At 35.0% G+C, this 23,241-nt stretch overlaps 1 protein-coding gene across 1 annotated transcript in view; it reads left to right on the forward strand.

Annotated features, from left to right (window-relative positions):
- LOC134531211 (dynein axonemal heavy chain 2) overlaps positions 1–23,241 on the forward strand; it is an 864,487-nt gene that overhangs the window by 84,140 nt on the left and 757,106 nt on the right. The window contains exons 6-7 of the mRNA XM_063366870.1: positions 4,055–4,179; positions 17,474–17,640. Coding sequence (XP_063222940.1) covers positions 4,055–4,179; positions 17,474–17,640 — 292 coding nt within the window. The remainder of the gene's footprint in view (positions 1–4,054; positions 4,180–17,473; positions 17,641–23,241) is intronic.

Below are 23,241 nucleotides of genomic sequence, written 5' to 3' on the forward strand. Positions count from 1 at the left end.
CAGGGAAAGTGTGATATTTTATTTCAAATCCTGTAAAAGTCATGGAATTTTTCTAGTGATGTTAATTTGAGGGGGAAATGTCATGTTACATTCTGCCATCGCTCACACTGCACAAGCAATTATTTTCAGATTTTTTTTAATTTCAATGTCATGCACACTATAAAATAGTGGTCACTTATTTGAAACAAAGAAAGTGGAGAAAGATCCAGGCCAGCTATGGCGGAGGTTTTTTCTTTGTTTCATTCAGAAAATTACAACATGGAAAAATTATTTTAAAAATGTCAGCCAGGAAATTTTGATATTTTGGTCTGTAATGTCAGGGAAATGTTTTTAAGATTTTTGTGGGCACCCTGATGCAGGTTGGGGTGAAGTTCCGGTAGAGACTCAGTGTGGGCAGTCTTTGCGTGTATAATCATGCAACCTAAAATCCTACCAGATCAAAACATAGGAAATATAGGAGCATCATGAGGCAACGCTTTACCTGATCATAAACCCGGGACAAGACTCTAAATGCCCTGCGAAGGGAGTTCACAATTATAGCCCGAGTCATGCCGTTGCCAAGCACCCGGCCTTAATGGTTGCCAACTCCAGCATTGCTTCTGGTGGCCAGGGGCGACACATTCTGATCCACCCCGTACGGGGCCCGACAGTACCTGTCTTGTAGGCCTGCCTCCCATTCCATTACCCAGTGTGGTGTCTAGAGACTGGTTGCTCGATGGCGGAGTGACGATTCAGGAAATGACCTCAATCCTCGCGAGCTAGTGGAGATGAGGGCTGTGTAAGGTTCAGTCTTTCTTCAAGTGACCTCGCTCATGAAGATGAACAGGAGATCCTGTGTGTTGGAACTCAGCATTGTGTGTTCCTGCTTGTGCCCACACCCAACAGCTTGAGAGGATTGAAATTGAAATGGAAATTCATTTTTTTACCTAGCAACGATTAATTTAACGATTGTAATGTCGCTACCTTAATTTATTTTATAGCTTGGCTGATCAGGGAATTTGCCGATCATGCTGATGCCGATCGCTTGCTGCCGATCTGGCCGATAACCTATACCGATAATTCTTTCAAAGAACTTTCACGCAATTTAAATGAAAGAAAAAATTTGTAGCATTATAAAAATAGGCACCAATAAGTAATTAAATTTTTTTATATAAACAGCTCATAGTTATTTTTTACACTTGATGAAGTATGGTAAATGTTCATTTTAATTAAGTTTACAAACTGGTGGTTGGATATGCTTATATGACTAGCCTGAGTTGGTTTTTAAGAAATATAACATAACGAGTAAGTATAATTTGTTTAGTTAAAATATCTGTGCATTGCGTGTGAAGTATATTGAACTCTGTGCCATTATGCTACGTCTGCCACTGGCACGCCAGCCAGGTCGCTGCCGGTAAGTGCCGTGATGGCTGGAGGAGGGGACATATAAAATATAAACCAGCTAGAGTGAGTGTGTGTGGCCATGCAGCGGTGCTGATGGTTCCCTCCCTCTCTCATCACTGTAATGTCCGTGGACTGCCACCGTACACCATCTTCACGTGTCTATCTCGACATCCATGATGCAACATCGCCCAACCATTATTGTTTTAGAGTGAGATTTCCCACGCTTTCAACTCTAACATTCCATGATAATGCTGCACCCATTGTTGATGTTTTGAAGTTTGGTTTTTATATTATATTCTGCCAGCCCCTATACACGTTTCTCCCTGACTGTAGTGTGCGTGCTAGTTTTTATAGAAGGAATTCAAAATAAAGAGTAGCTTGCTGCCTTTCCTCTCTGTGTGAAAGGGATGAATAAAAAAAAAAGTGTGACTTGGGTATAAAAAAACTATTCTTTTCCTGTGTCTTTTTGCTAGGTAGTTGGGGGGGGGGAGGTAAGAGAGGGGGAATGATGGGCCACCATAAAGTAGAGCATACAAAGGACGGAGGCTCAAAACCAGTGCCACGTTTCTTATGCTCAAATAAGCTGAGACATGGAACACAAAGACTTCACTTGTGTGTACGGAACTCTATTGAAGACAAATACATGGGGCGACTCATACCCAGGGGCTACCCTTCTGCTGGTAAATATGGTAGCTGATCGGCGTAAAATATCGGAGAGCATGATTACGATCGCGACGCTCGGTAAGACGACACTATTGACCTATTAATTGATCAGAAATCTGTATCAACCTAGTTCCAGTTTATATGGCAAAGTAAGAAAAAATGATTTCAGACTTACTATCACTATGTAATGTTTGATAGTGATGACTTATTTAATCATAAAAGTTTTAACCTTCCACTTGGGAATGCAAACTTTATGATTATTTATGAAAATACTAATAAGAATAAACTTATTCTATCTAGTTTACAAGCACCATCTTAAAAATTGATGAAGCTCATGATAAAGAATTCCATACATAAGATTTAACAATAGCAATATCAACTTAGTGGCTTCTTGCACTTACAGGAAAATCAGAGATTTTAATATTGGTGTATTGCTTGATTCCAAAAGAGAGACATAGTATTTAAAATAAAATGATACTGAACAAGGGCATTTATTCCTACCAATATCTTAAAAAAAAACTTTTTATCCTCAACTACCTAACAATAACATTTTCAGTGAATTTTTATGGGAGAATTATATTATTTTGCTGCAAACACTTTAATTTTTTTTTTCATTAGACACGTATCTTATAATACTTTGGGAGGTCATGCAAGACCTGTTCTAACTTAAAACATCAACACCACACATTAATGTTTATTTTTGGTTTTACTAGTTACATCTCAATATTTAATTAGGCAGATGTCTTGGACAATAGAATGATACTATATAATTGTATAAACCTCTATTGTCACAAAAAAAACTTGAAAACCCAGGCAACTTCCAACTGCCAGTGATATACAAACACACAATACCCATTTTTTAGTGTTGTATTCTAATTTAATTCAGTTGAAAGATTGAACTAGATTGAAATTAACAATCAAAGATTTACTATTGTTGTCATCAAAATTTTTTGAAGCGGTAAACCATCATCACAAGTTTTCAGTAAATTCTATCTTAATTTCCATTTTCAGTTGCTTATTGTTAAAAATGAAAAGTTTCCGTAACTATAATATTTATTTCAGGTTGCTATAAAGCTTTTACCAATAAAAATGTATATTTAAAGTGTTGACATGACTCTTTGGTTACCAAAATACTCTTAAACATAAAATTATTTTTAAATCTTGTGCGAGAGGTCAGGAAACATTTTTTACTTCAAGCCCATATAACTAGGAAAAGTCTGGGAGTAATAAATTTCAAGTTTGTAGCAATTTTTTATAATTTGTGTCATTATGGGACTTATTTCTTTCAGCTGTCATTTCTGTAGAAAGATATTTTTTAACAAAAAATTAAGTAATTGCTTCAACTGTTTATTTTTTGATTCATACCAGCAAGATTGAAGAAAACTGCAGCCAGTTTGCTTTAACTGAGAAGTGTTGGTTGTTGGCTGACTTGTTGGATAGAGACGTGGCTGTCACTTGTGGTGCGAGGCTAATGCATTAATAGGTGGTCCTTTTCCATTGTGACCTCGGTCAGAGTACTGATGTCTTTCTTGTCTGGACACAAAGACACAAACACCTGCCAGGGAACCCAGGGGGCTAGGCACATCTCTGATAACCCACACACTTACCTTCACAGGTTCTACAATGAGAGAGAGTCGCAACATTACTACTGAACCTTTTCTAACCAACCATTGCCATAACAACATGGATGACTCGTCAGAGATAATTACCCAATGTGGTTTACCAACTGTTGACATTAAGAAGTGATAGAATCCTTTAGAAGTGCTCAAACCCCGTGACTTACCTTTGGGAGCAAGTAGACAAGGACTTGATTTCCCTGGTTCATAAGTAGGTCTAGCATATTTGTTAGGAAAATGCCAGGCCACAGAAGCAGGTGAATGAACACTAACTGCATGCCCCAAATGTATCACAAGTAGTTTTCTCAAGGGAGGGCTTAACTGAACAGTGCAGTTGGTTAGTGAAATATGTCTGATCAAACAGTGTAAGAGAGAAAGTGACTATGTTTTAGATGAAAACCTTTGCGGCTTGGAGTATCAGCTGCAGAACAAGATGGTTGATCACGTCACCAACATTCTGTCGAGAGCCCAGGCTTCGTTTGTGAGACAATTCACTGCACTAACAGATGAAATCAAGGTATGATACTGTAGTATTTGTTGATGATGAAAATTGTTATGTTTTGAAACTCTTGGTACATTTACTAATGGTGTATGAAACAGTGGTGTAGCATTATATTTTGAAATGGTTATGCCCAGTTGTGTAGAATCAATAAATAGGGCATGTGGGGAGTTTGTTCTTGAGCAAAATTTGGAAGAAGTATGCTGAAAACTGACGAATCGAGTACATTTTCACACATTAGTCATTTGGTTACAGGTAATACAATCTTATTGTGATTTACAGTGTAGTGACTTGCAGTGTTTAATACGATGAATTGTAAGACTTTTAAAACGCCTCCATCAGATTTTTATTTTCTTGCTGCTTATAAAAACCTACTTTTTTTTTTTTTTGCAGAATGGGTTAACATTGTAAATGGCTGGCAACAATTACGTAGTATCTAGATAATTGTGACTTTTGAAAAGGGAGCTTTACTTTAAAAATATAAATATTTTTACATCTGGAGAATTGTTTTTTTTTTATAAAACTCATTGTCCAATAACCTCCTCATTGTAATGGCATAGAGTTACTGTTTATATATAGCCATCCTATAAATAGTTATGCTCATCACTGACTCGCTGACTCTGTAATGACATAAAGGGATGTGTACCTTGTAGACAAGTGTATTATGAAGCACAAATTATTAGCCTACTCATAAGAGATTTGTATAACAATAGAAATTGGAAGTGTAACAAAAGAGTAACATTTTAAATACAGCTACATAAGTGTAACAAGCCTTAATTATAAAATTTATGTGTTAGGCACCTTATGAATAACTATGCTTATGATAACTAAAAAGGCTTATAGCTCAGAAAGTTTACCTCTAACCGAAAAATGGTGAAAATTTTTTTCCTTTTTGGAAATCTTAATTTGCGTCACTGGGAATCTTTTGATGATATTGTAAATTTTGTACCAATGCCCTTTCAAAAGTCTTTGTTTTTATTTATTAAATATACTTAAATCTTTGAAGTTTATAATTTTATTAAAAAACGGTTGTTTTTTTTTGTTAATGCATATAATATATGTTTGAATGCCCAAAGTATTTTTTTGTGGTTTTTTTGCAGATACGTCCATTTGAATTTTTATATTATCTTCTTCTTTCATGACATCACGGATACGCTATATAAATATATATAGCGCATCCGTGATGTCATGAAAGAAGAAAACATAAAAATTCAAAAGAACGTATCAGCATATATATATATATATATATATATATATATATATATATATATATATATTACATCTGTGATACATAAGAAATAATTTTCATTTGCACAATATTAAAAGAAATTTAATTTTTTAAATTAAAATATTATGTACATATATTTAATTAAAGTGTGTGTTTTATTTATCACTTTTCAACAGACATCTTAGGCACCTTACAACATTCTAGTCACAAAAAATGAACTCATAATTTCTCAGTTTATGATTTGTAGAGTCAAGATTTTGTGGTGTTAAAGACAAATTTTGGTGTAAAGAAATAAAGATTTCGGTGTTATATGGTTTTATTTTTTTGCTCAAAATACCCACGGCAAAATTTTCTTGCTTTTCTGTACGACATGCAAATTTATTAAAACAAATATTAATAAACACTAAAACCTCATGATCTAATTAAAATTAAGTTCATTTGCAAATTCATAGATAATTAAGTTCATTTGCAAATTCATAAATTCAAACTTTTAAATAACTACTAAAAATTTCACGACTTAATTACAATCACATACACTACAAAATTACACAATTAAGCACTTCCAAAGTTACTATTAAGATGGTTTTATTGAAATGCTATCATAGTTAAATTTTCTGCATTTTCTGGAGTGAGACGTTGTCTTCTGTCACTAACTACCAGTACCTGGAAAATGAACGTTCTGCATCAACATTTGATGTTGGGAACCAGATTGCCCTTAAACTGGCTTGAGCAAATTCACTGTAGTCCCCTTTAAGGGAGCAAAGTACCTTTGCATCATCAATTTGGCTTGTTTCTGGCAATGAAAGTTCATCCTCAATTATTTTTTTCAAAGCAACATAGCCATGTATGAATGTATCAATAGGAAGATGGGAAACAGAAGGCAAGTTATGCAGAGACTTCTGTAGGTTTGCATCTTCTATGCTAACCCTACTCACATTTCTTGGGTTGAACAGCAAATTAATGGCATTAAAGACTCTTAGACAAGGATGTCGTTAAACAGATGAGTTTTGCCTCAAACGCTTATGTTTCTCACTCGCGACATGTTTCACAAGCGTATCGCGTCTCTCATAGTCTAGCCTGCAGTTACAGAAATTGCACATTAAAATTTTATCACTGAAATAAATCCTTCGCTGGAAAATTCTTTCGATTGGTCACTGGCAGAAACCTTCGTTTTAGGCATTATCAAAAAATTTTAATCACATACGAAGAATTTAACCTCTTAATACGCAAAAACTTGCCGTGCTGGAAAGATCAAAGCAATGGAGAATATATGCGAATACAAACGCATACCGAATACCAACATACGTACGTGAAAATTAATACCGACATAAACATGTACTATTTATTATTTACAATCGTTACGTTAAGCAGGGTTAATTTTATTTTCGTACCCTACGTACTTTATTTTAAATAAACAGTAAAAGCAATGCGCTTTAGTGTGTAATATTTTAATGATTAAAAACGTTATCTTAGAAAAACATATTTTGGACGTTTGTTATTTTTGTATTTACAGAAGGTGAACGGCGGCCATTGTATCATAGTTATCAACATCTTAAATTATTATGGTACACAAGATTACCGTTTAAAGAAAATATTACGTTAATTCCGAGACTTCATTTTAAAATCTATAATGAATCACCGTCGCATATAATATATTTGGCTGCTAGTTACTGTCAGAAATATTTGATTGTGCTGAAGATAGTGAATTGTCCTTACAGAATGGAAAAAAAAAAACGTAAATAATCAGAATAGACGAAATTTCGTGACATATCGCGGATTTCGCACAATTTCGTTATACATATTTCGTGTTTTCAAGCGGTTTTCGGTGTTATTTCGTTTTATCGCGCATTACCATATAATCGTGCCTCTAATGATTTGGAATGTTTTTGTTTGGTTGCAATAAGTTTTTACTCATTTAGTTCTCATAACAAGTAATGTGGCTATGAAATAATGATTCATGAATTAAAACAATATTAACTGTTATGATCTTCAGTTTAATTAATGTAAATGTGCTTGAATCACACTTAATATATTTTTATCAATTATATTTTAAACAAATAATTCAGTATTAACAGTTTCCAGTAAAGTAATAAAGTTGTCTAACATACAAAGTATTCCAGTCAAATACAGCTTCAATTTTTTATGGGTAATCATGCACATTTCTAACCTTCTAAATTAATTTAGAATATGGTGTTTTATTTTACATAATACAACTGTTTAAATAATTTTTTTGTAAGTTATAATTGTTATATATAAAAAATTCAGTGGCATGACCATTTTAGCAATAAAATCAGTTAATTTTAACACTGCGACATGACTACTTATTGTTGCCAAGACTATGGAAACTGCAAAGTGCAGGTAAATACCTACATGCTCGTGTCTTAAGAGAAGCAGCGCTGCAAGGGCAGAAGTGTGACTCCTCTGATGCCGGCAGACCAGAAGTCCCGTTAACTTCGCGAAGAATGGCATGGTTAACAACGTGTGGTCTCCTTTGTCCTGCTTAATTCCTAAACAGCAACCAGACCAAATTCCAGGCAAGGCTGCTGGACGATGTGTTATACTCTGGGGCAAAAACGGCAGAGACTAATGAGCAAAGAATCATCTGGTTGCCTGCTGGAATTGCATGCTTAAAAGAGCTTATTATTTTAGATTCATTTTAAAGATATAATTCGGTAAATATGTAGAGTAGCGGTATATGCGGAAAAAAATGCTAAAAATCAGAAAATACTTTTATTCTATGCTCTTTCACTTCCTCTTTTCAAATCAACTGGCGGAGATAAGAAATTCCAAATACTTTAGGGGATATCAAATTTTTTAATTTTCATCACAATACCTGTGTATTACGAGTATCTATTATGTTTCTTATTGGACAATTTTGTCAAGTGACAGTTCCGTGATTGGCCAGTATTCAAATGAACCAATACGTGATTATTTATTTATTTATTCATGTTCCGTTGGAGGTATCGCGACTTAGGTGAACGACTACATCATTTCCTTCTAATGGCAAAGGAAATGTACCCGCCTCCAACTTAGGTGGGTTTTTAACGTTTCTAATTTTAAAGTCTTATTTTTTATTCGGATATTGTTGCGCAAGTAATAAGTAACAGAAAATTTTTACGTGAGTTGTTAACCATTGAAATTAAATCATATTATTTTTTATGTCCGCTTCGTTTGAAAGTATTAATAATGTAACTGACCTGACCTAATTGACCATTTGATTTATTACGCATTCACGAACACACGGAAAAATAACAAAAAATTGCTACGGTCGAATGGTTGTACAGGTGTTGTTTTGCAAAATTAAAAAATTCTATATATCCTAAAGTATTTGGAATTTCTTACCTCTGCCGGTTGATTTGAAAAGAGGAAGTGAAAGAGCATAGAATAAAAGTATTTTCGGATTTTTAGCATTTTTTTTCCGCATATACTGCTACTCCACATATTTATGGAGATGACGGGCATGCCGACATCTTATGACACTATGCCACTGACTTGGAGTCAAACAAATTGTTAGTATATGTTACAGATAAGCATTTGTGCTACGGTGTTAGGAGATAGTCGTAGTCTTAGTTGTCACAGTGTTAGGCGACCATTAGCTATTTTTGAAAAATATATACAGTAGAACCCTGATTATCCGCGACTCGATCATCCGATTCGCGGATTAACCGCGATTTATGTCCATCAAGTCCAATTTTTTAGTTACATATAACCAATGATTCAAAATGTATGTAAATGTTAAAATACTTTGCAAAATGTATGTTGGTCAAAGTACTTTGACTCAGTTATGTTTATATACACAGAAAGTTTTAAAAAAAATACTAGTACATACATACGTATGTACATAATATTTTTGTGTTCCGTGTTAACTGAATAGATTATACACTGGTGCGCGATTCCACGTCTGCATGACCGGACTGTACACTCCCGCGCGCAGCACGGCGCCGTGCCACAGAGATTACCCGGCGCATGGAGACAGTCCATTCCATTAGTGTACGTTGTTGAAGCGTGAAGGTGGTGATAATTTTATGTATTGTAACAGTGATCTGCATTCCGACGGATTATACCGTTGTGTTGTGCAGAAGTGTTGAGCGCAACATTTCATAATGTCATCAAATGAACAGAAAAGAAAGCGAGTGGTACTGTCCATCGACAGCAAAACAAAAATTATAGAAAGATTTCAGAGTGGAGAAACGATTGCAAACTTGCGACTGAGTTTAATGTCGGTAACACAACAGTGCGCGACATCATAAAAAATCGCGAAAAAATCCTTCAGTTTGCTTTACAGGCTGACACTTCAAGTGGATTAAATAAACGCAAGACGATGAACGAATCCACATTTAGCAGCTTGGACACTTGTTTGTTTGAATGGTTTCAACAGAAAATGTCGGAGGGTGTAGCATTAAGTGGCGTAATTTTATCACAGCAGACGTAATTTTTTTAAAAAAAACTAGGTTTGACAGAAGAACCATTTTCCTGTTACATTACTTCTCCGTTATTTTATTAGCACCGACTGTACTGATGTGTGTGTGTTGCAACTAGTGCTTGGCACGCAAGATAAATTCAGCCTATCACTTGCTGACGCGGCGCAGTGATACGACGGTGTTTGTTTATTTCAAAACTCAGCTAAGAGTGAACGGAGAATAGATATAACGACCCCTCACGGTTCCCGAGATTAGGGTCGTTATAAAGAGGTGGTCGTTATAAGATTTCCGACCCATCTGCAACACTAAGTCTAGGCCGTTTTTGCACTAATTCCACGTTCAGCAAGCTAAAAATAAAAAAATCTAACATTTTAAATTCATATAAATAAAGGGGGATAAAAACACTGTGAATTATACGAGACAGAGACACCGTTTCAAAACCATCAAATCAAGTCTCAATGCACTGGTATGAAAAATCTTATCTCAAAAAGAATTTTGAAGGCAGTCGTTCTGTAAAACAATAACCAGCCCGATGGTGTTACTGACAACAGAGCAATGAGCTAAGTGTGGCAGCGTCGCTTACGGGCGATGAAAAGAATGCGTGACCTTGGCAGCTATCAGCTGTCTTGGGCCCTCGGACTGGCGGGCGGCTAGTCACACACCTCGGTGCAACAACGACTCGCGTGCCCACGTCTCCGCACACGAAAGACTTAAAAACCACTGCTGCCCAGCACTAAGCAGTCCGCTTCTATGTCAACAACGCACACGCACACAAAGCATGTGTATATAATATGTAATCTCCGAATGTCCACAGATGGCTGTCTGTGGGCTAATGACCTTTGAGGCAAGCATGACTCGGCTAACCGCGATTTTCGATTATCCGTCTCACTCGTCCCCTTCATTAACACGGATAATCGGGGTTCTACTGTACTTAAACCAAATGAGAAAATTTTCTGCAATAGGAATTCAAGTGTAATCAGAGAGAACAATTATTTATGCTTGTGTACAATAGCTTAGGTGTTTGGTAATCAACTGCCTCAAAATATACGTGGAAAAGGAATCAGTAGTTATCTGTCAAACTGCATTTGTCAAATTCATTAGGAACTTGTTTGTAATTAGAAAAATAATTAATTCTGGTGTTGGAGGCATCACTGCCTAGCTGCTGATGTTCTCCAACTCTCCTTGTCATCTGTTTTGCCTGCAGAGATATGTATTTTATATATTATAATCTATAATCATGATACTTTTCTGATTTTGTATATGAATTTTAATTTATACTGTGGATAATTTCCTATATGAAATATGCAGATGACCTCTTTTTAAGAAAGTGAGCATGTCCTTCAGTACTTGCCAGTGATGTGTACATCTAACCTCGGTAACGAGCAAAATACCAGTTATGTTGAGTAGAGTTGTGAGCAGCTTTATCTGGCCCTACTCTTTCAGTTGGACATTTTTGCCCATTCTTATGCTGTCTGGATACTCACATGTTTTCTGCTCTTGATTCAACTATCCCTGTGGATTAGAAATGAAAAAAATCTTATTGATTACTTGTTTTATTATTAATTTATTTTCTTATGAACCAGATTTTAAAGGCATTAAAAGGCATGAACATAAAATTATAAAACAAGAACAAATATGATAGTTAAATGATCCATGATACTAATTTCTCCAAAACTGTATCATTTTGACTGAAACATAATGCAGTTTTTTAATATAATGATTTGTAATAAGCATGTCTGACATTTCAGTACAAATAAAATAAATATTTTAAGTATATCTGTGTTTGAAAAATGTTCTATGAACGTAATGCACAAATGAGTTACTAATAACAGATGCAAGATTAAAAAAAAGTAAACTTTTCCCAATCTTTTTTTTATTATATTGTGGTACAAATGTTATACTAAATAAATAAATTTCATTGAATTGAATATTTAAAGATTAAGTATCTAATATTAAAGTTAAGTTTTTATTGAAAATACTGATAGGTTTCATGATTTAAGTTGCATTTCAGTGCTTTGTGGTTTATTAATTGAATTGCGGTGTTATGTGGTGTATTGATTGACATGCTTTCCAGTGTTATTTTGGTTTCATCGCAATTTACCATATAATCTTGTCCCTAATTATTACAGTGAAACCTCGTTAATAAAATACCGGTTATTTCAAAGTTCGCGTTTATTCGAACACTTTTAATTCCCCTTCAGACTGGGATAGCATATTTAATGTCAATCAATACGGTTAATACGAAATATTCGTTATTATGTATTACGAAGTAACCTCACGTCCGCTCACGTAGTGTACTATTGTTTTATTATCGGATAAACCGAATGAAATTTTAGAACAAGAATCGCACACTTTAATCACGTGCACGCAGCTTCACTATAATTCTGTTAACGGCAAATAATTTGTACGGTAAATGGTCTACAGTCAAACCTCTATCTATCGAACTCGCATGTATCGATTGTCCGTGTTTATCGTATACTTTCTACGGTCCCGGCAAAATTGCCATACAACTAAGGTTAAAAAAGTCCGCTTGTACCGATGTTCGAATTATCGTTTCGTCCGCATTGATCGTACAAAATATGTGGTCCCGTCACTATAAATGATAATAGATGATCGTTTAACCATAAAGATTTTGCAGAAATAACCATTTCTTAGAAAGAAACCGTCATAAAAACAGTAACGATAGTATACAGTAGTAAAAATCAACTTAAGTCTGCAGCCAAGTAATGGAGCACGTAAATATGAAGAAAAGACAAATGAAAAACAACTTACGAAGAAATTGGATGATGTACCATAACTACAGTACAAACCCAATTGTTATCCTAAGATAATTACCATAAAAAGAACTAAAGATTCTTTGTCGATACCATAATTACTACAGAAGCACGATAGCTACCACATTTGCACTACAGTTACCGTAACAACCGAGATGTATATTTACCGTGACGGTAATGTATTTATTTATGACATTAAAAATAAAGAACATTATTGAAAAATAGGATGTTAAATTTTTATATGTACGTTTGGCACATGTTGCGAAGAAATAATGCGATCTGAAAAAATGCAGTACTACTACGAAAAGTGAAAAGGGTAATCGTGGATTTTTAGGTTATGGCAGTCTCTCTCGTTTTTCAGTAATATCGGCCGAAAATTAACAAGCGTATCGGAAGTCGGCAGAAATGCCGATTCAACTAAATATTGGCAAAATCGGCTTCTTCAGTACAGCTATACATTTGATGACATGAGTAAACATATTTCAGACTTCAGGATATTGAAAAAGACTTTAATTTCCATGTAGATTTATTGTGCGTATGTTTTTTTTTTTTGCAAGTGTAAATTGAATTAAGTAAAATACTTCCATTTTTATTTATTTTTCAACTGATTTAACTTTAATGACAAGTAACTGATATATTTCTGACACTAATTTTGAGGTTGAAATATTTTTTAAAAATTCTTAGAGTGAAGTCCACTTCAGCATTAATTGTCTTGGAAAATGTTCTGGCTGCTAGTGATGTAGACACTGATGTCTTGTCTTCCTTCGACAAACTTTGCAGTGCAGTAAAGGACATTTATGCAACTAAAAAAGTGCAGAAAAAAATCAATGAATTTTTCAAGCCTCTTTAATTCTCTATTTGACTAATTTTCGAGTAAAAAATCAATACTTGATTTTGTCGATTATTATTAATGTGAGCATATGCACCTGTTAATACAAACCTCGTTAATACAAACTGCAAAATTTTAGGTCCCTTCAGGTTTGTATTAAAGAGGTTTCACTGTATATCACAATGCATTTACAACGTATTAGAAAAACCACATGGCAATGAGTTGCGCCGTTCAAGACTGCTGTTAGCGGAACGAACGGTAAACGGCTGTGTCTTGTTTCTCTTTCTCCCTTCCTCTCTCTGTTTTAAAACACCACGGAAATGTTAGCGCTCCCTGACACGCTGCAGCACAAGCGCCAACTGAAGGCAGCACTGAAAATGAATGGCGCACTTCTCCCTACTCCCTGTTCCACATTTACATCGCATTCACGAAATTACTTCCACCAAATGCAATACACTGAGAGCTAAGATGTTACACATAAAGAAAAAACCCTAATCATAAGCATAATACAGGACTCTTTTGTTAATCTGGGTTACTTTTAACTGTATTATTGTTGTTTTCAAAGTCAAAATCTAGTATTTAATGTATTTACAGAAATAATATTTATCACAAATTTTTTGAAGTTGGTGTGATTTGGCAATGCTGCATGATATTCAAACCTGGTAAAACTAAACTGTTGCTGTGCACGTATATTCAAACTGCCAGCTCTGTCAGCAAGTAATATGCCCAGTCAGATGCACGCTGGCTTTCGGTGCTATGGTTTCTGGGTTTGAGTCTTGTTAAGGCGTGGGTATAAAATTTGTACAGTAAACTCTTGCAAATCCGTGGGTGTCGGGGATTTATGACCTTCGGATTTTTGAAAACTTCGGATTTTTGAAAAATTTTCATTAAAATACAAAAAAAAATTCTAAAAGATAAGATGGTAGTCAATGAACATGTAATACTACCACAGGACGTCATAATAAACAAGACACTTGAGAAGTTAACAGAATGGTACGTAAGCAATACCAGTATAGTCCATTCATAGTAAATGAAGCACCCGAGAAATTTTTTTTCCTGAAAATTTACAGCCTGGCCTGATTAAATTTAACACACCCATTTGTTCAAGTTGGTAGTAAATTGTGTAAAAAGTAATTTAAAGTCATCTTAAATTAAATTAATGGCACCCGAAGTCGCACTTTGATGTGAAAGAGCTAGGCGTAGCAATGTGGCGTGCGCTGAAACGGGAAGCCCCTTGATAAGGGGAAGTGAATTTAGGAGGGGCGGGAGAGAGAAGCGATACGTAGCTGGCAAGAGACTCAAGGCCACTCCCTCACAGACACACGGCCAGTCCAGTTAAACTAAAGAGAAACGGGAGAAATAAAAAAAAAATCATTTGTTAATTGTACACTAGAACCATCAAAAAATCTGAAATTTTGGCACAAAACAAAAATAATCGGGGAAAAAATGGTAAAACTCACAATAAAAGCTTATACAAAGCTATTATTTAACATGCAGCATATATTTTGTGTTGGTTTATAGTGCACTTACTAATGTTCGTATAAGAAGAGAGAAAAAATTGGACAGTCCGTTTAAAAACACGGCAGCAGTAGCTTGTGCGACGTAAGTGGGAGTGCGAGAATCTCGTCTAGACAGGCTGGCGGCTGCAAAGGCAGCGGATGCATGACGTCATACGGCTTACCTCTCCCTCCCAGACAACAAACCATCTCTCTCCCTCTCTCCAGCCCTCTAGCCATTTTCTGCGTGTGAAACTGTCAACATCCTTCCTCCCCTACTCCACACTGCATGCGACGAAAGCCAGGTTGTATAGTCCATTCCCGGTAAAATGAACATTTTTTTAAGGCCCCCCACGGCAGCCATTTACCGTTAATTTTTTGATACAATTTGTTTGTTAGTTACAGAACATTATTTCTGCTGGAAAATCTCTGAAATTTCAAAATTTCTTTAATGGAAAAATTTAGCAGGGCGGTTAGAGTATTTATTTTTACCGCAAATGAACTATACTCACCTTCCCTCCGGCCAGCATTCCCGGCGTGTGACGCATGACAACTACAGTCGTGTGCCGCGCACAGCTAGGAAACTTGTCACTGGCAACATGTTTCACACACTGACACACGGTGCCCAGAGCTTCAGGAAAACCTACGCGATTTCCAACCTACTCTAAATATCCGACTGGAGTCTGTTTACGAAAAGCATTTAAGAATTTGCTAATGCCCAACTGTTTTTTTTATATCGGATTAAGAGGAGTTAAAATGGCTAAAAGGCATGGTTTTGAAGTTTTAGGTGTAAAAAACCGTTAAAAAATTTCTTGAAAGCACCAGAGAAAAAGGCATTACACCTTTATCTTTATTTTCCCGCCATATAATGTTACGGTCACCGCTCAAATTTCACATTTATCTGACGGGAACGAGATGACTGCGCGCCAGTTCAGAGCCTTTTACCGCGCTATAAATATCAGTGAGCGTCGCTCTTATCATCGACTGAGAATAGTGATACATACATCTAAACAGTAACGATCATGTCACTTCGGAAATACCCCGGATTTCTGAGAACTTCGGATTCTCGGGCCACGGACTGGCGAGAGTTTACTGTATTTTGTTGGAAGATATTCTCGTGATAAAGATAATAATTGGGCTAATAGTATGTTGGTGAAAGCTGTAGACCATTAATTATTTAATATATATGAATATATATTTAATATATATTGAATGCTGTTCTCGGTGTGGCAGCAGGAGAAGAATTGGTTACAGATCCTGGTAATTAGTCATGTGCTTATCTCTACTACAGCCATATTCAGTTAAAGCTTCGTTTTTTTGTTTGCTGCTTGAAAAAGTAGCTAGTTTTAAAAAAAATAGTGTAGTAATTTTATATCATTTGTTTGTCGATTAATTTTTTTGTGACAATGTGTTGGTTATGAATTTTGAGTGAATATAACTTAAGCACAAAGCTTAGTAGTAACAAAGCATATGACAGTGAGTTGTATGAAAGGGAAATATTCTGTTTCCATAGAACTGAAAAAAAAAATGAAAAAAAAAAAAAGATTTTTAATGCATTAAATAAACTTCATTAGTTGATTTTAGAAGGAAAAGTAGGTCTATTATAATCTATCTAACATGGCAATTTCCATCAGTAGTTTCTCAAGACAATTTGAAAAAGGCAATAGAATGGCTGAACATAATTCATGGAGTTGTAGATTTTTTGTGAATCACCTTTTAACATAGCTGGCCCAAATGGTGTTTTTGAGTGGTCTTCTAACAAAAACTAAACCAGATACCTCTTATAACTTTTTTCTTACCACAGTGCATAGTTACCACTGCAGTACCAACAATTAATCTCTTCTTTTTTCCTAAAATTTCACTTTTAAAGTTTTCAAAATTTTTACAGCTTTTAGTTTGGGGATAAATGTCTCATTAAAAAACTGTTGTGATTTCACGTGACATGTTTATTGTTTACTATCTGTGTGCTTATTAAGGGCTTCTTGAGTCGAAGACACACAAATATTGAATGTTTCGTGAATTTGCACTAGTTGAACTTCTTCTAATTAAGTCAGAGGTATAAAGTGTTTTAAAAAGTTTTTGAAAGCCAGTATCACTGTGTTTGTACAAAAGTTAGTTACAGTAAGGTGTTTGTGAAGTAACAGCGGATAGCTATTTTTGGTAAAAAGTCTGTTAGTTCACTTAATCGTGTTTTCATTAATGAATCATATAATGTGTGTTTGAGTTGGTTGTGACTAACACAATTAATTGAGAGAGTACTATAAGTACATATGTATTGTTTTTGAATTTTTATAAAGTAAGAATATTCTTTAAATTATGTGATTGACAAAAGAAAGTGCTGATGTCCAATGCTAAATTCCAATTTACTGTGCTGAGCAAGTTGTTGATATTTTGTGTAACATAGCTAAATTATTACAGGTGTTGTTCTCAAAAGCAAAGAATTTTAGATGACAAACCCTAATAAAAATTCAAAAACCATAAAAAGGCTTTCATCACATAGTAGATTTCATTAGATACAGCATTTTAAAATCAGTTTTGTATTAATTCTTTTTGTTTGTTTGCAGGAAAGTTTGAAAGAAGCAAAATCAAACATAGAGTTTCTGCAGATCTTGAACGAACCATGTAAAGAGCTTGAGTTGGTGACAGCACCCAGTGAGATCCCACCACACATCCCAAAGATTCTCCACCTGTTTAGAGTAATCTGGAAAAACTCTCCGTACTATAGCTCCAAGTATGTTGTCTGTCACGTTACGTTCATCTTATAGTAATTGAAGGAACTTGCAGTAGAAATACAAGTTATTTGTGTTTTTTTTTTTTAATTATGGGTGTCTGTAGAGGTTTGAAAATCTTTGGACACGTGCTCTTGAAATATTGTAGATGAAATGTTACATTCCAGGTCCTGGCTTAGTAACCCAGAATAGTAACAAGACACCTTAATCATTTAAAAAGTTTATGTTTATATACAATGATTTTGAAGTTTAGTTTTTTAAGTTTTTCAGTTGCCAAAATCAAAGATAAATTATTCCCTTAGGATAAAAGTTTATTATGTAGTTGCATTAAAAATGAAAGAGTTGAAGGCAATCTTTTATTATTATTCCTAAAAAAAAAGTAGATCAGAACTTACATACCGTGTTTTATCGCATAATCGTCGCACGCGTGTAATCGTCATAACCATATTTTAGGCTGTCAAAATTGGGATAAAAAAAATTCTCGCATAAACTTCGCATGATGTTTTTGGTCCCGCTAGTAGATGCCGAGTGCTTTGTGTATGTAACTTTTCCATATAAAACGATGTATTTTTAAGTAGAAATCTAATATGTATTAGGTCATTACTACTTACTTAATAAATTAACGGAAAAATACGAATTTGTTTGACGTGTAAATTTTTTTATAAAGATGTTTTTAAGCATATATATATATATATATATGTATATATATATACATATATATATATATATATATATATATATATATATAAATATTTATTAGCAAATACTTAAAGCAATTCTGTGTACATAAATTCTTTACTTAAATACGCATAGCCAGTTTTGGTTCGGGGGGAAAATTACCCCTACCCAATTAAGGGCCTTCCATTATCCACCACCTATGGACCCGCCGTGTCCCGGACTGGCTAAAACCGGTAGCTGTCATGATTATGAATAACTTTCAACAAGTTAAAAATGTTTTAAATATTAAATTGTAGTTTAGATGACAGCATCACGGACTGCCCACCCCCCTCTAATATAAAAGTAATGTATCCTTAATTTTTAACAAAATGTCCTTAATCAATACATGTTGACCTTCATCTGCATCAGTCATTGGCATTTACAAACTTTACTATGACACTAGTCGTCTGAAGGAAGTTCAATTTCTTCGTCGAAATTTGGAGATTTAAGGCATGATAATCCATTACAGTTTCAACACATAGCAGAACAGCTTAGACCGGATTTTCTGCATTTGCAATTGTTATCGCATGAAGTATTACAGCTGCAGGAAACAAGACAAAGAAGGTCATCAGGGGCAAAGGCTTTGGTACTGGGAACAGGTTTTAAAACTTTATTTTTCCTGCAATTTTCCTTTACATATTCATGCCTCCAACCCCAATTTATTTTAAAGCAGATTTACTTGTCATGGATGTAAATTTGTAGTAGCGAGCTTCATACAGATTAGAATATCTCCTAAGCCTGTACATTTCAAGTATGAATGTTTCTCCCTTTTTGAGTAATTCATAGCGAGATACATCTTTTTTCAAAAATAACTCTACTTGAAGTTTGGCTTGTGGTACAACTTTGATCACATGAACAGATTTTGTCTTTCCCAAACCAAAAAATGACTAGGTGGTGTCACAGCCTATAATAGCATATGCAAATAAAAGAAGTTTTCTGATGCTCTTGTGCACATTTACTAGTGTTTGTATGTCCTAATAAACAACGAAAGGATTTTTGCCACAGATTTCTTTTCGAAAAAAATAAAGAGTTATTTTCAGGCACAAATGCTACAAAGCAGTACCAGAAGATCTGTGTCTGATCCCACAACTATGACTACATTGAATTTATTGAGATGTTAAATTCCTGTTTTTACGATGTCTAAGTTAGCATCTCCCTCGTCTATGAATGAACTTATTCCCCTTCTATTTAATTCTTCAGACAGTTTCATAATTAATTTTTTTTTGTTATTCGTATTAGATAGAAAAGCTTCCTTTTTCGTGATACATTTTGTATTTGTCTCAAATTCTATGTTACATGATGAGTTTTTAGCAGATCTTCTTGACTGTTCTTCTCCCTTAGTTGTTGGCTCTGAAGGGTACCCATCAAAAACAACAGTTGAATTCATTCCATATTTTGTGACGATACATGTGCAGTAGTAATTTTCAATGATTTCTCCAAAAGTCTCTTCAATTGGCCATGTTACACTATGGAGGAGAAAGCCTCCATCAATAACTATACCAGTACATGTATCTTGTTGGGGTTTAATTTCATTAGTAATGCCCTCAGAAAATACCTTCAGGAATGATGACTTCGCTCCTTTACGTAAAGAAACATCATCGAATAAGGATGGTGGTCAAGAAGCCAGTTCGTAAGAAAGGTAAACTTTTAATCTAGTCGGACCATCACACAAACAGAGTATTCGATTGAATAACTGTTGAGGATTCACAGTCACTCACTTTGATCGAACAGCCACAGATTTGTGACTAGATTGAGTCAGTACCATATCCTTCCTATGTAATTTCAGTTCTCTGAAAGACTGTCCCTTCATTTTTTTCATAGCTGTTTTTCCAATTTCGTAAGCTCTGTGAATGGATTATGTTGTCTTAACCATGAAGTGAATTTCTCAATATCAGTTTTATCTCGTAGCTTGCGCGACTCCCGTAACTCAACATGCTGTTCACAGAAAGTAATTGTGCTTTCAAGAAACTCCTCAACAGCTTCCTGTTCTCTTAAGCAGTAAGGAATCCCAAGAACCCATTTGGCCAAAGTTGAATCAGTTATTCCTCTGCTATGGGTTAAGCCTCCTACTGATTTCATGGGACACGTCAGGCATTGTTCGATGGACATATCCGTTTAAATCCCCGACCAGAATTTTACACTTCTGCTGACTGTAAAATATCCTTTATTTGCAAACATTTCAAATTAATTTTTGGAAAGTTTTGATTCCAATTTGTTCATTTCTTGAACATACAAGTGAGCCGATTTTGCATAGGGTAGATGCCCTGCAGCATGTAGGTAAGGGAGCATTTCAAATGTTTAGTTTAAATGCATTTGCCAGTTTCCTGTTCTTTTGGCATAAATTAATTTTAGCATGAGATTGATGCATACGAAAAGGTTAAGCCACAACGTTGCTGTTCTGCTTGAGTCCTTTATTTTTTGAAAACTAAATTCCAAATTTGAAATATGTTGAACAATGGCACCATCTTTCTGATTTGACATTAATTGATGGTACAAGTTCTCAATTTTTTCTTCTTCTTGGTCAACATCTTGGTATTGTTCTCTGAGAATCATGAGAAGAGCTGCTGCTGTACAAGTATATGCTCGAATACTCCTGGAATATGCATGTCCATCCATCATATGCTTGACAGCATTCTGACCATATACGGATTCCCATAGGTTTTCCAAGCCTCTCCCCTCCATTATGCGCCCAACTGCGCCCATGAAGAACATAATAAGGTGGAAACCTCCTAGCCTTACAATAATCCTTGATATGTCACTACCAGAGTCTGCATTTTGCACTATCTGTAAAGCCTTCAGATATAATGGTTGATCAAAGGTCACAATACAAGACTGCTTCCTTTTTTTGCTTTCATCAGCAGCAAAATACAATGCTGAATAAATTGTGGACATGTTACTTGGGTGCATGTTTATAAATGGCACTGCCATTATGTACGTTGACTACGTTCTCCTTTACTGCGCCAAAGAATATTCATAAAACTATTCCAGTCTGGTTTAATTTTTTATTCCAACAATCCACATAATATTTAGTGGGAAAAAATTTACTTCGGGTTGATCTGTGAGTGTCAATTTCTTCAGTTCATCAAAGTCTTCTACAAGGAGATTTAATGAAGAGTTTTTCTTTTTTGGATAGGCCAAGGTGCACACGGTTGTCCTGTTCAGGTTGAATGAACCGTATTGAATCCTCGGAACATTTATTTTGGTTTCTACAACACTTCCTGGGGCTATGCTATGCATTGAATGCATGGAATGTATTCAAACCATACAGTGTGCGCACATTTATGTCTGCATTATCAAACACATACTGCCAAAATCCACCATCTTCAACCTGAGGTAATCCTGGGCACATGAGCGAATTGAGATATGTAGAAGCCTCGTGGTAGGATACACATACACACATTGATGACAGTAACTCTATAAGGTATTTTGATCCAAACATGAGATGAAGAGTCAAAGCTAGCCTGGTTTAAATAGGAGATAAAAAGGACCTTGGTCTTACTGCAGAAATAATTGAATGACTGATAACCGTAGAAAATCTGTTTACCGTTGACGGTTTTGAAGAATTTTTTTTTCAAAATTATCTCCAAGAAAAATTTCAAAGTTAGAGGAACTAACTCTTTGCCGCCTGATTTTATATCCTCGAAATCTGGATACATGTTGGACTCGGTCATTTTTTGGATGTCCTCTTTTACAATATCAGCTGCTGCCAATACAATTCTCATGCGTTCATTTATTGTGTCTTCCTCACCATCTCTGTACCATGTTTTAATTATTTTGTGTACTGTTTCAGCCAAACAAAAAAATATTTTTTTCCCCAGACACATTTGGAGTCACGATTCTGTCTCCAAAATGTTTCAGAAGTTGATTTTTTTAAATGATAGTCAGAGTAGGTTTCCTGTAATCCTTTCTCTTGACACAGTTGTTCCATCTTGTCCTGTAGTTCTTTGAGCGTAAATTAAGTGTCATCGCTACTCTCAATGTACTTACATAAATCTACAAATGCCGGTTCGGTTGCACTCTTTGGCCTGCGCAAAGTTTTTTTAGAATTTTGACGTGACGTCTAATAAATCGATGAACGCCGGCTGCACGCACGAAAAAGTGTCCCATTACGCACATTGTTCCGTTATGCTGTGACCCGTTACGCTCATTGTTCCGTTACGCTGTCGGCGAGTGCAGTAATAATAGGTTATGTTACAATTGACTAAAAAATTATGGTGATTCATATAATTGATGATAGATATTTGATTACAGTTTATTTATATGAAAACTTGTTCATAATTATATTTAAACTTTATAGCTAAATGCCAGTTTTTAAAATTAATTACAAGTCATCTACACGTGAACTGTTTCGTCGACTGTTTATAAAGTGAAGTGAAAAGCTAATGTGGTTTTCATTGCTTATTACAACAACAATTTCGGCATAAAGGTTAATTATTCTTGCATTTTAAAAATCTGATTACTAGTATAATTTCAAGTATTTATTCTTTTATTATTAAAATAAAAATGATTCAATTTTATTCATAAACGTATGCAATCATTTCATCAATGTTTTGTTATGACGTCACGTTAAACTATCGTCCGTAAACAGACTTTACAGACAACCAGTTTTTTATATTACTTTTTTAAAAAAAATATTTGTAACAGTCACCATGATAGCGCGCTTCAGGTGCTACTAGATCAGTAACATTTATGAGTCTGGCTTTCACTCTTTCTCCCCAATCATCATCTCTTAAGTCACTTTGTAGCAATATTGAATGCCTGATTTCTAAGGTGGCAACATTGTGAACAGATCTTCTGCGGTGGGACGGATATTTTGCTTGTTTTACAGCTTCTTCGCCACACAGAAAACAATCTATTTTAAACTGGAATTTGCTTTCGGTACTTCT

This window comes from Bacillus rossius, chromosome 3 (genome assembly GCF_032445375.1).
Source record: "Bacillus rossius redtenbacheri isolate Brsri chromosome 3, Brsri_v3, whole genome shotgun sequence".
Classification (NCBI taxonomy): domain Eukaryota; kingdom Metazoa; phylum Arthropoda; class Insecta; order Phasmatodea; family Bacillidae; genus Bacillus; species Bacillus rossius.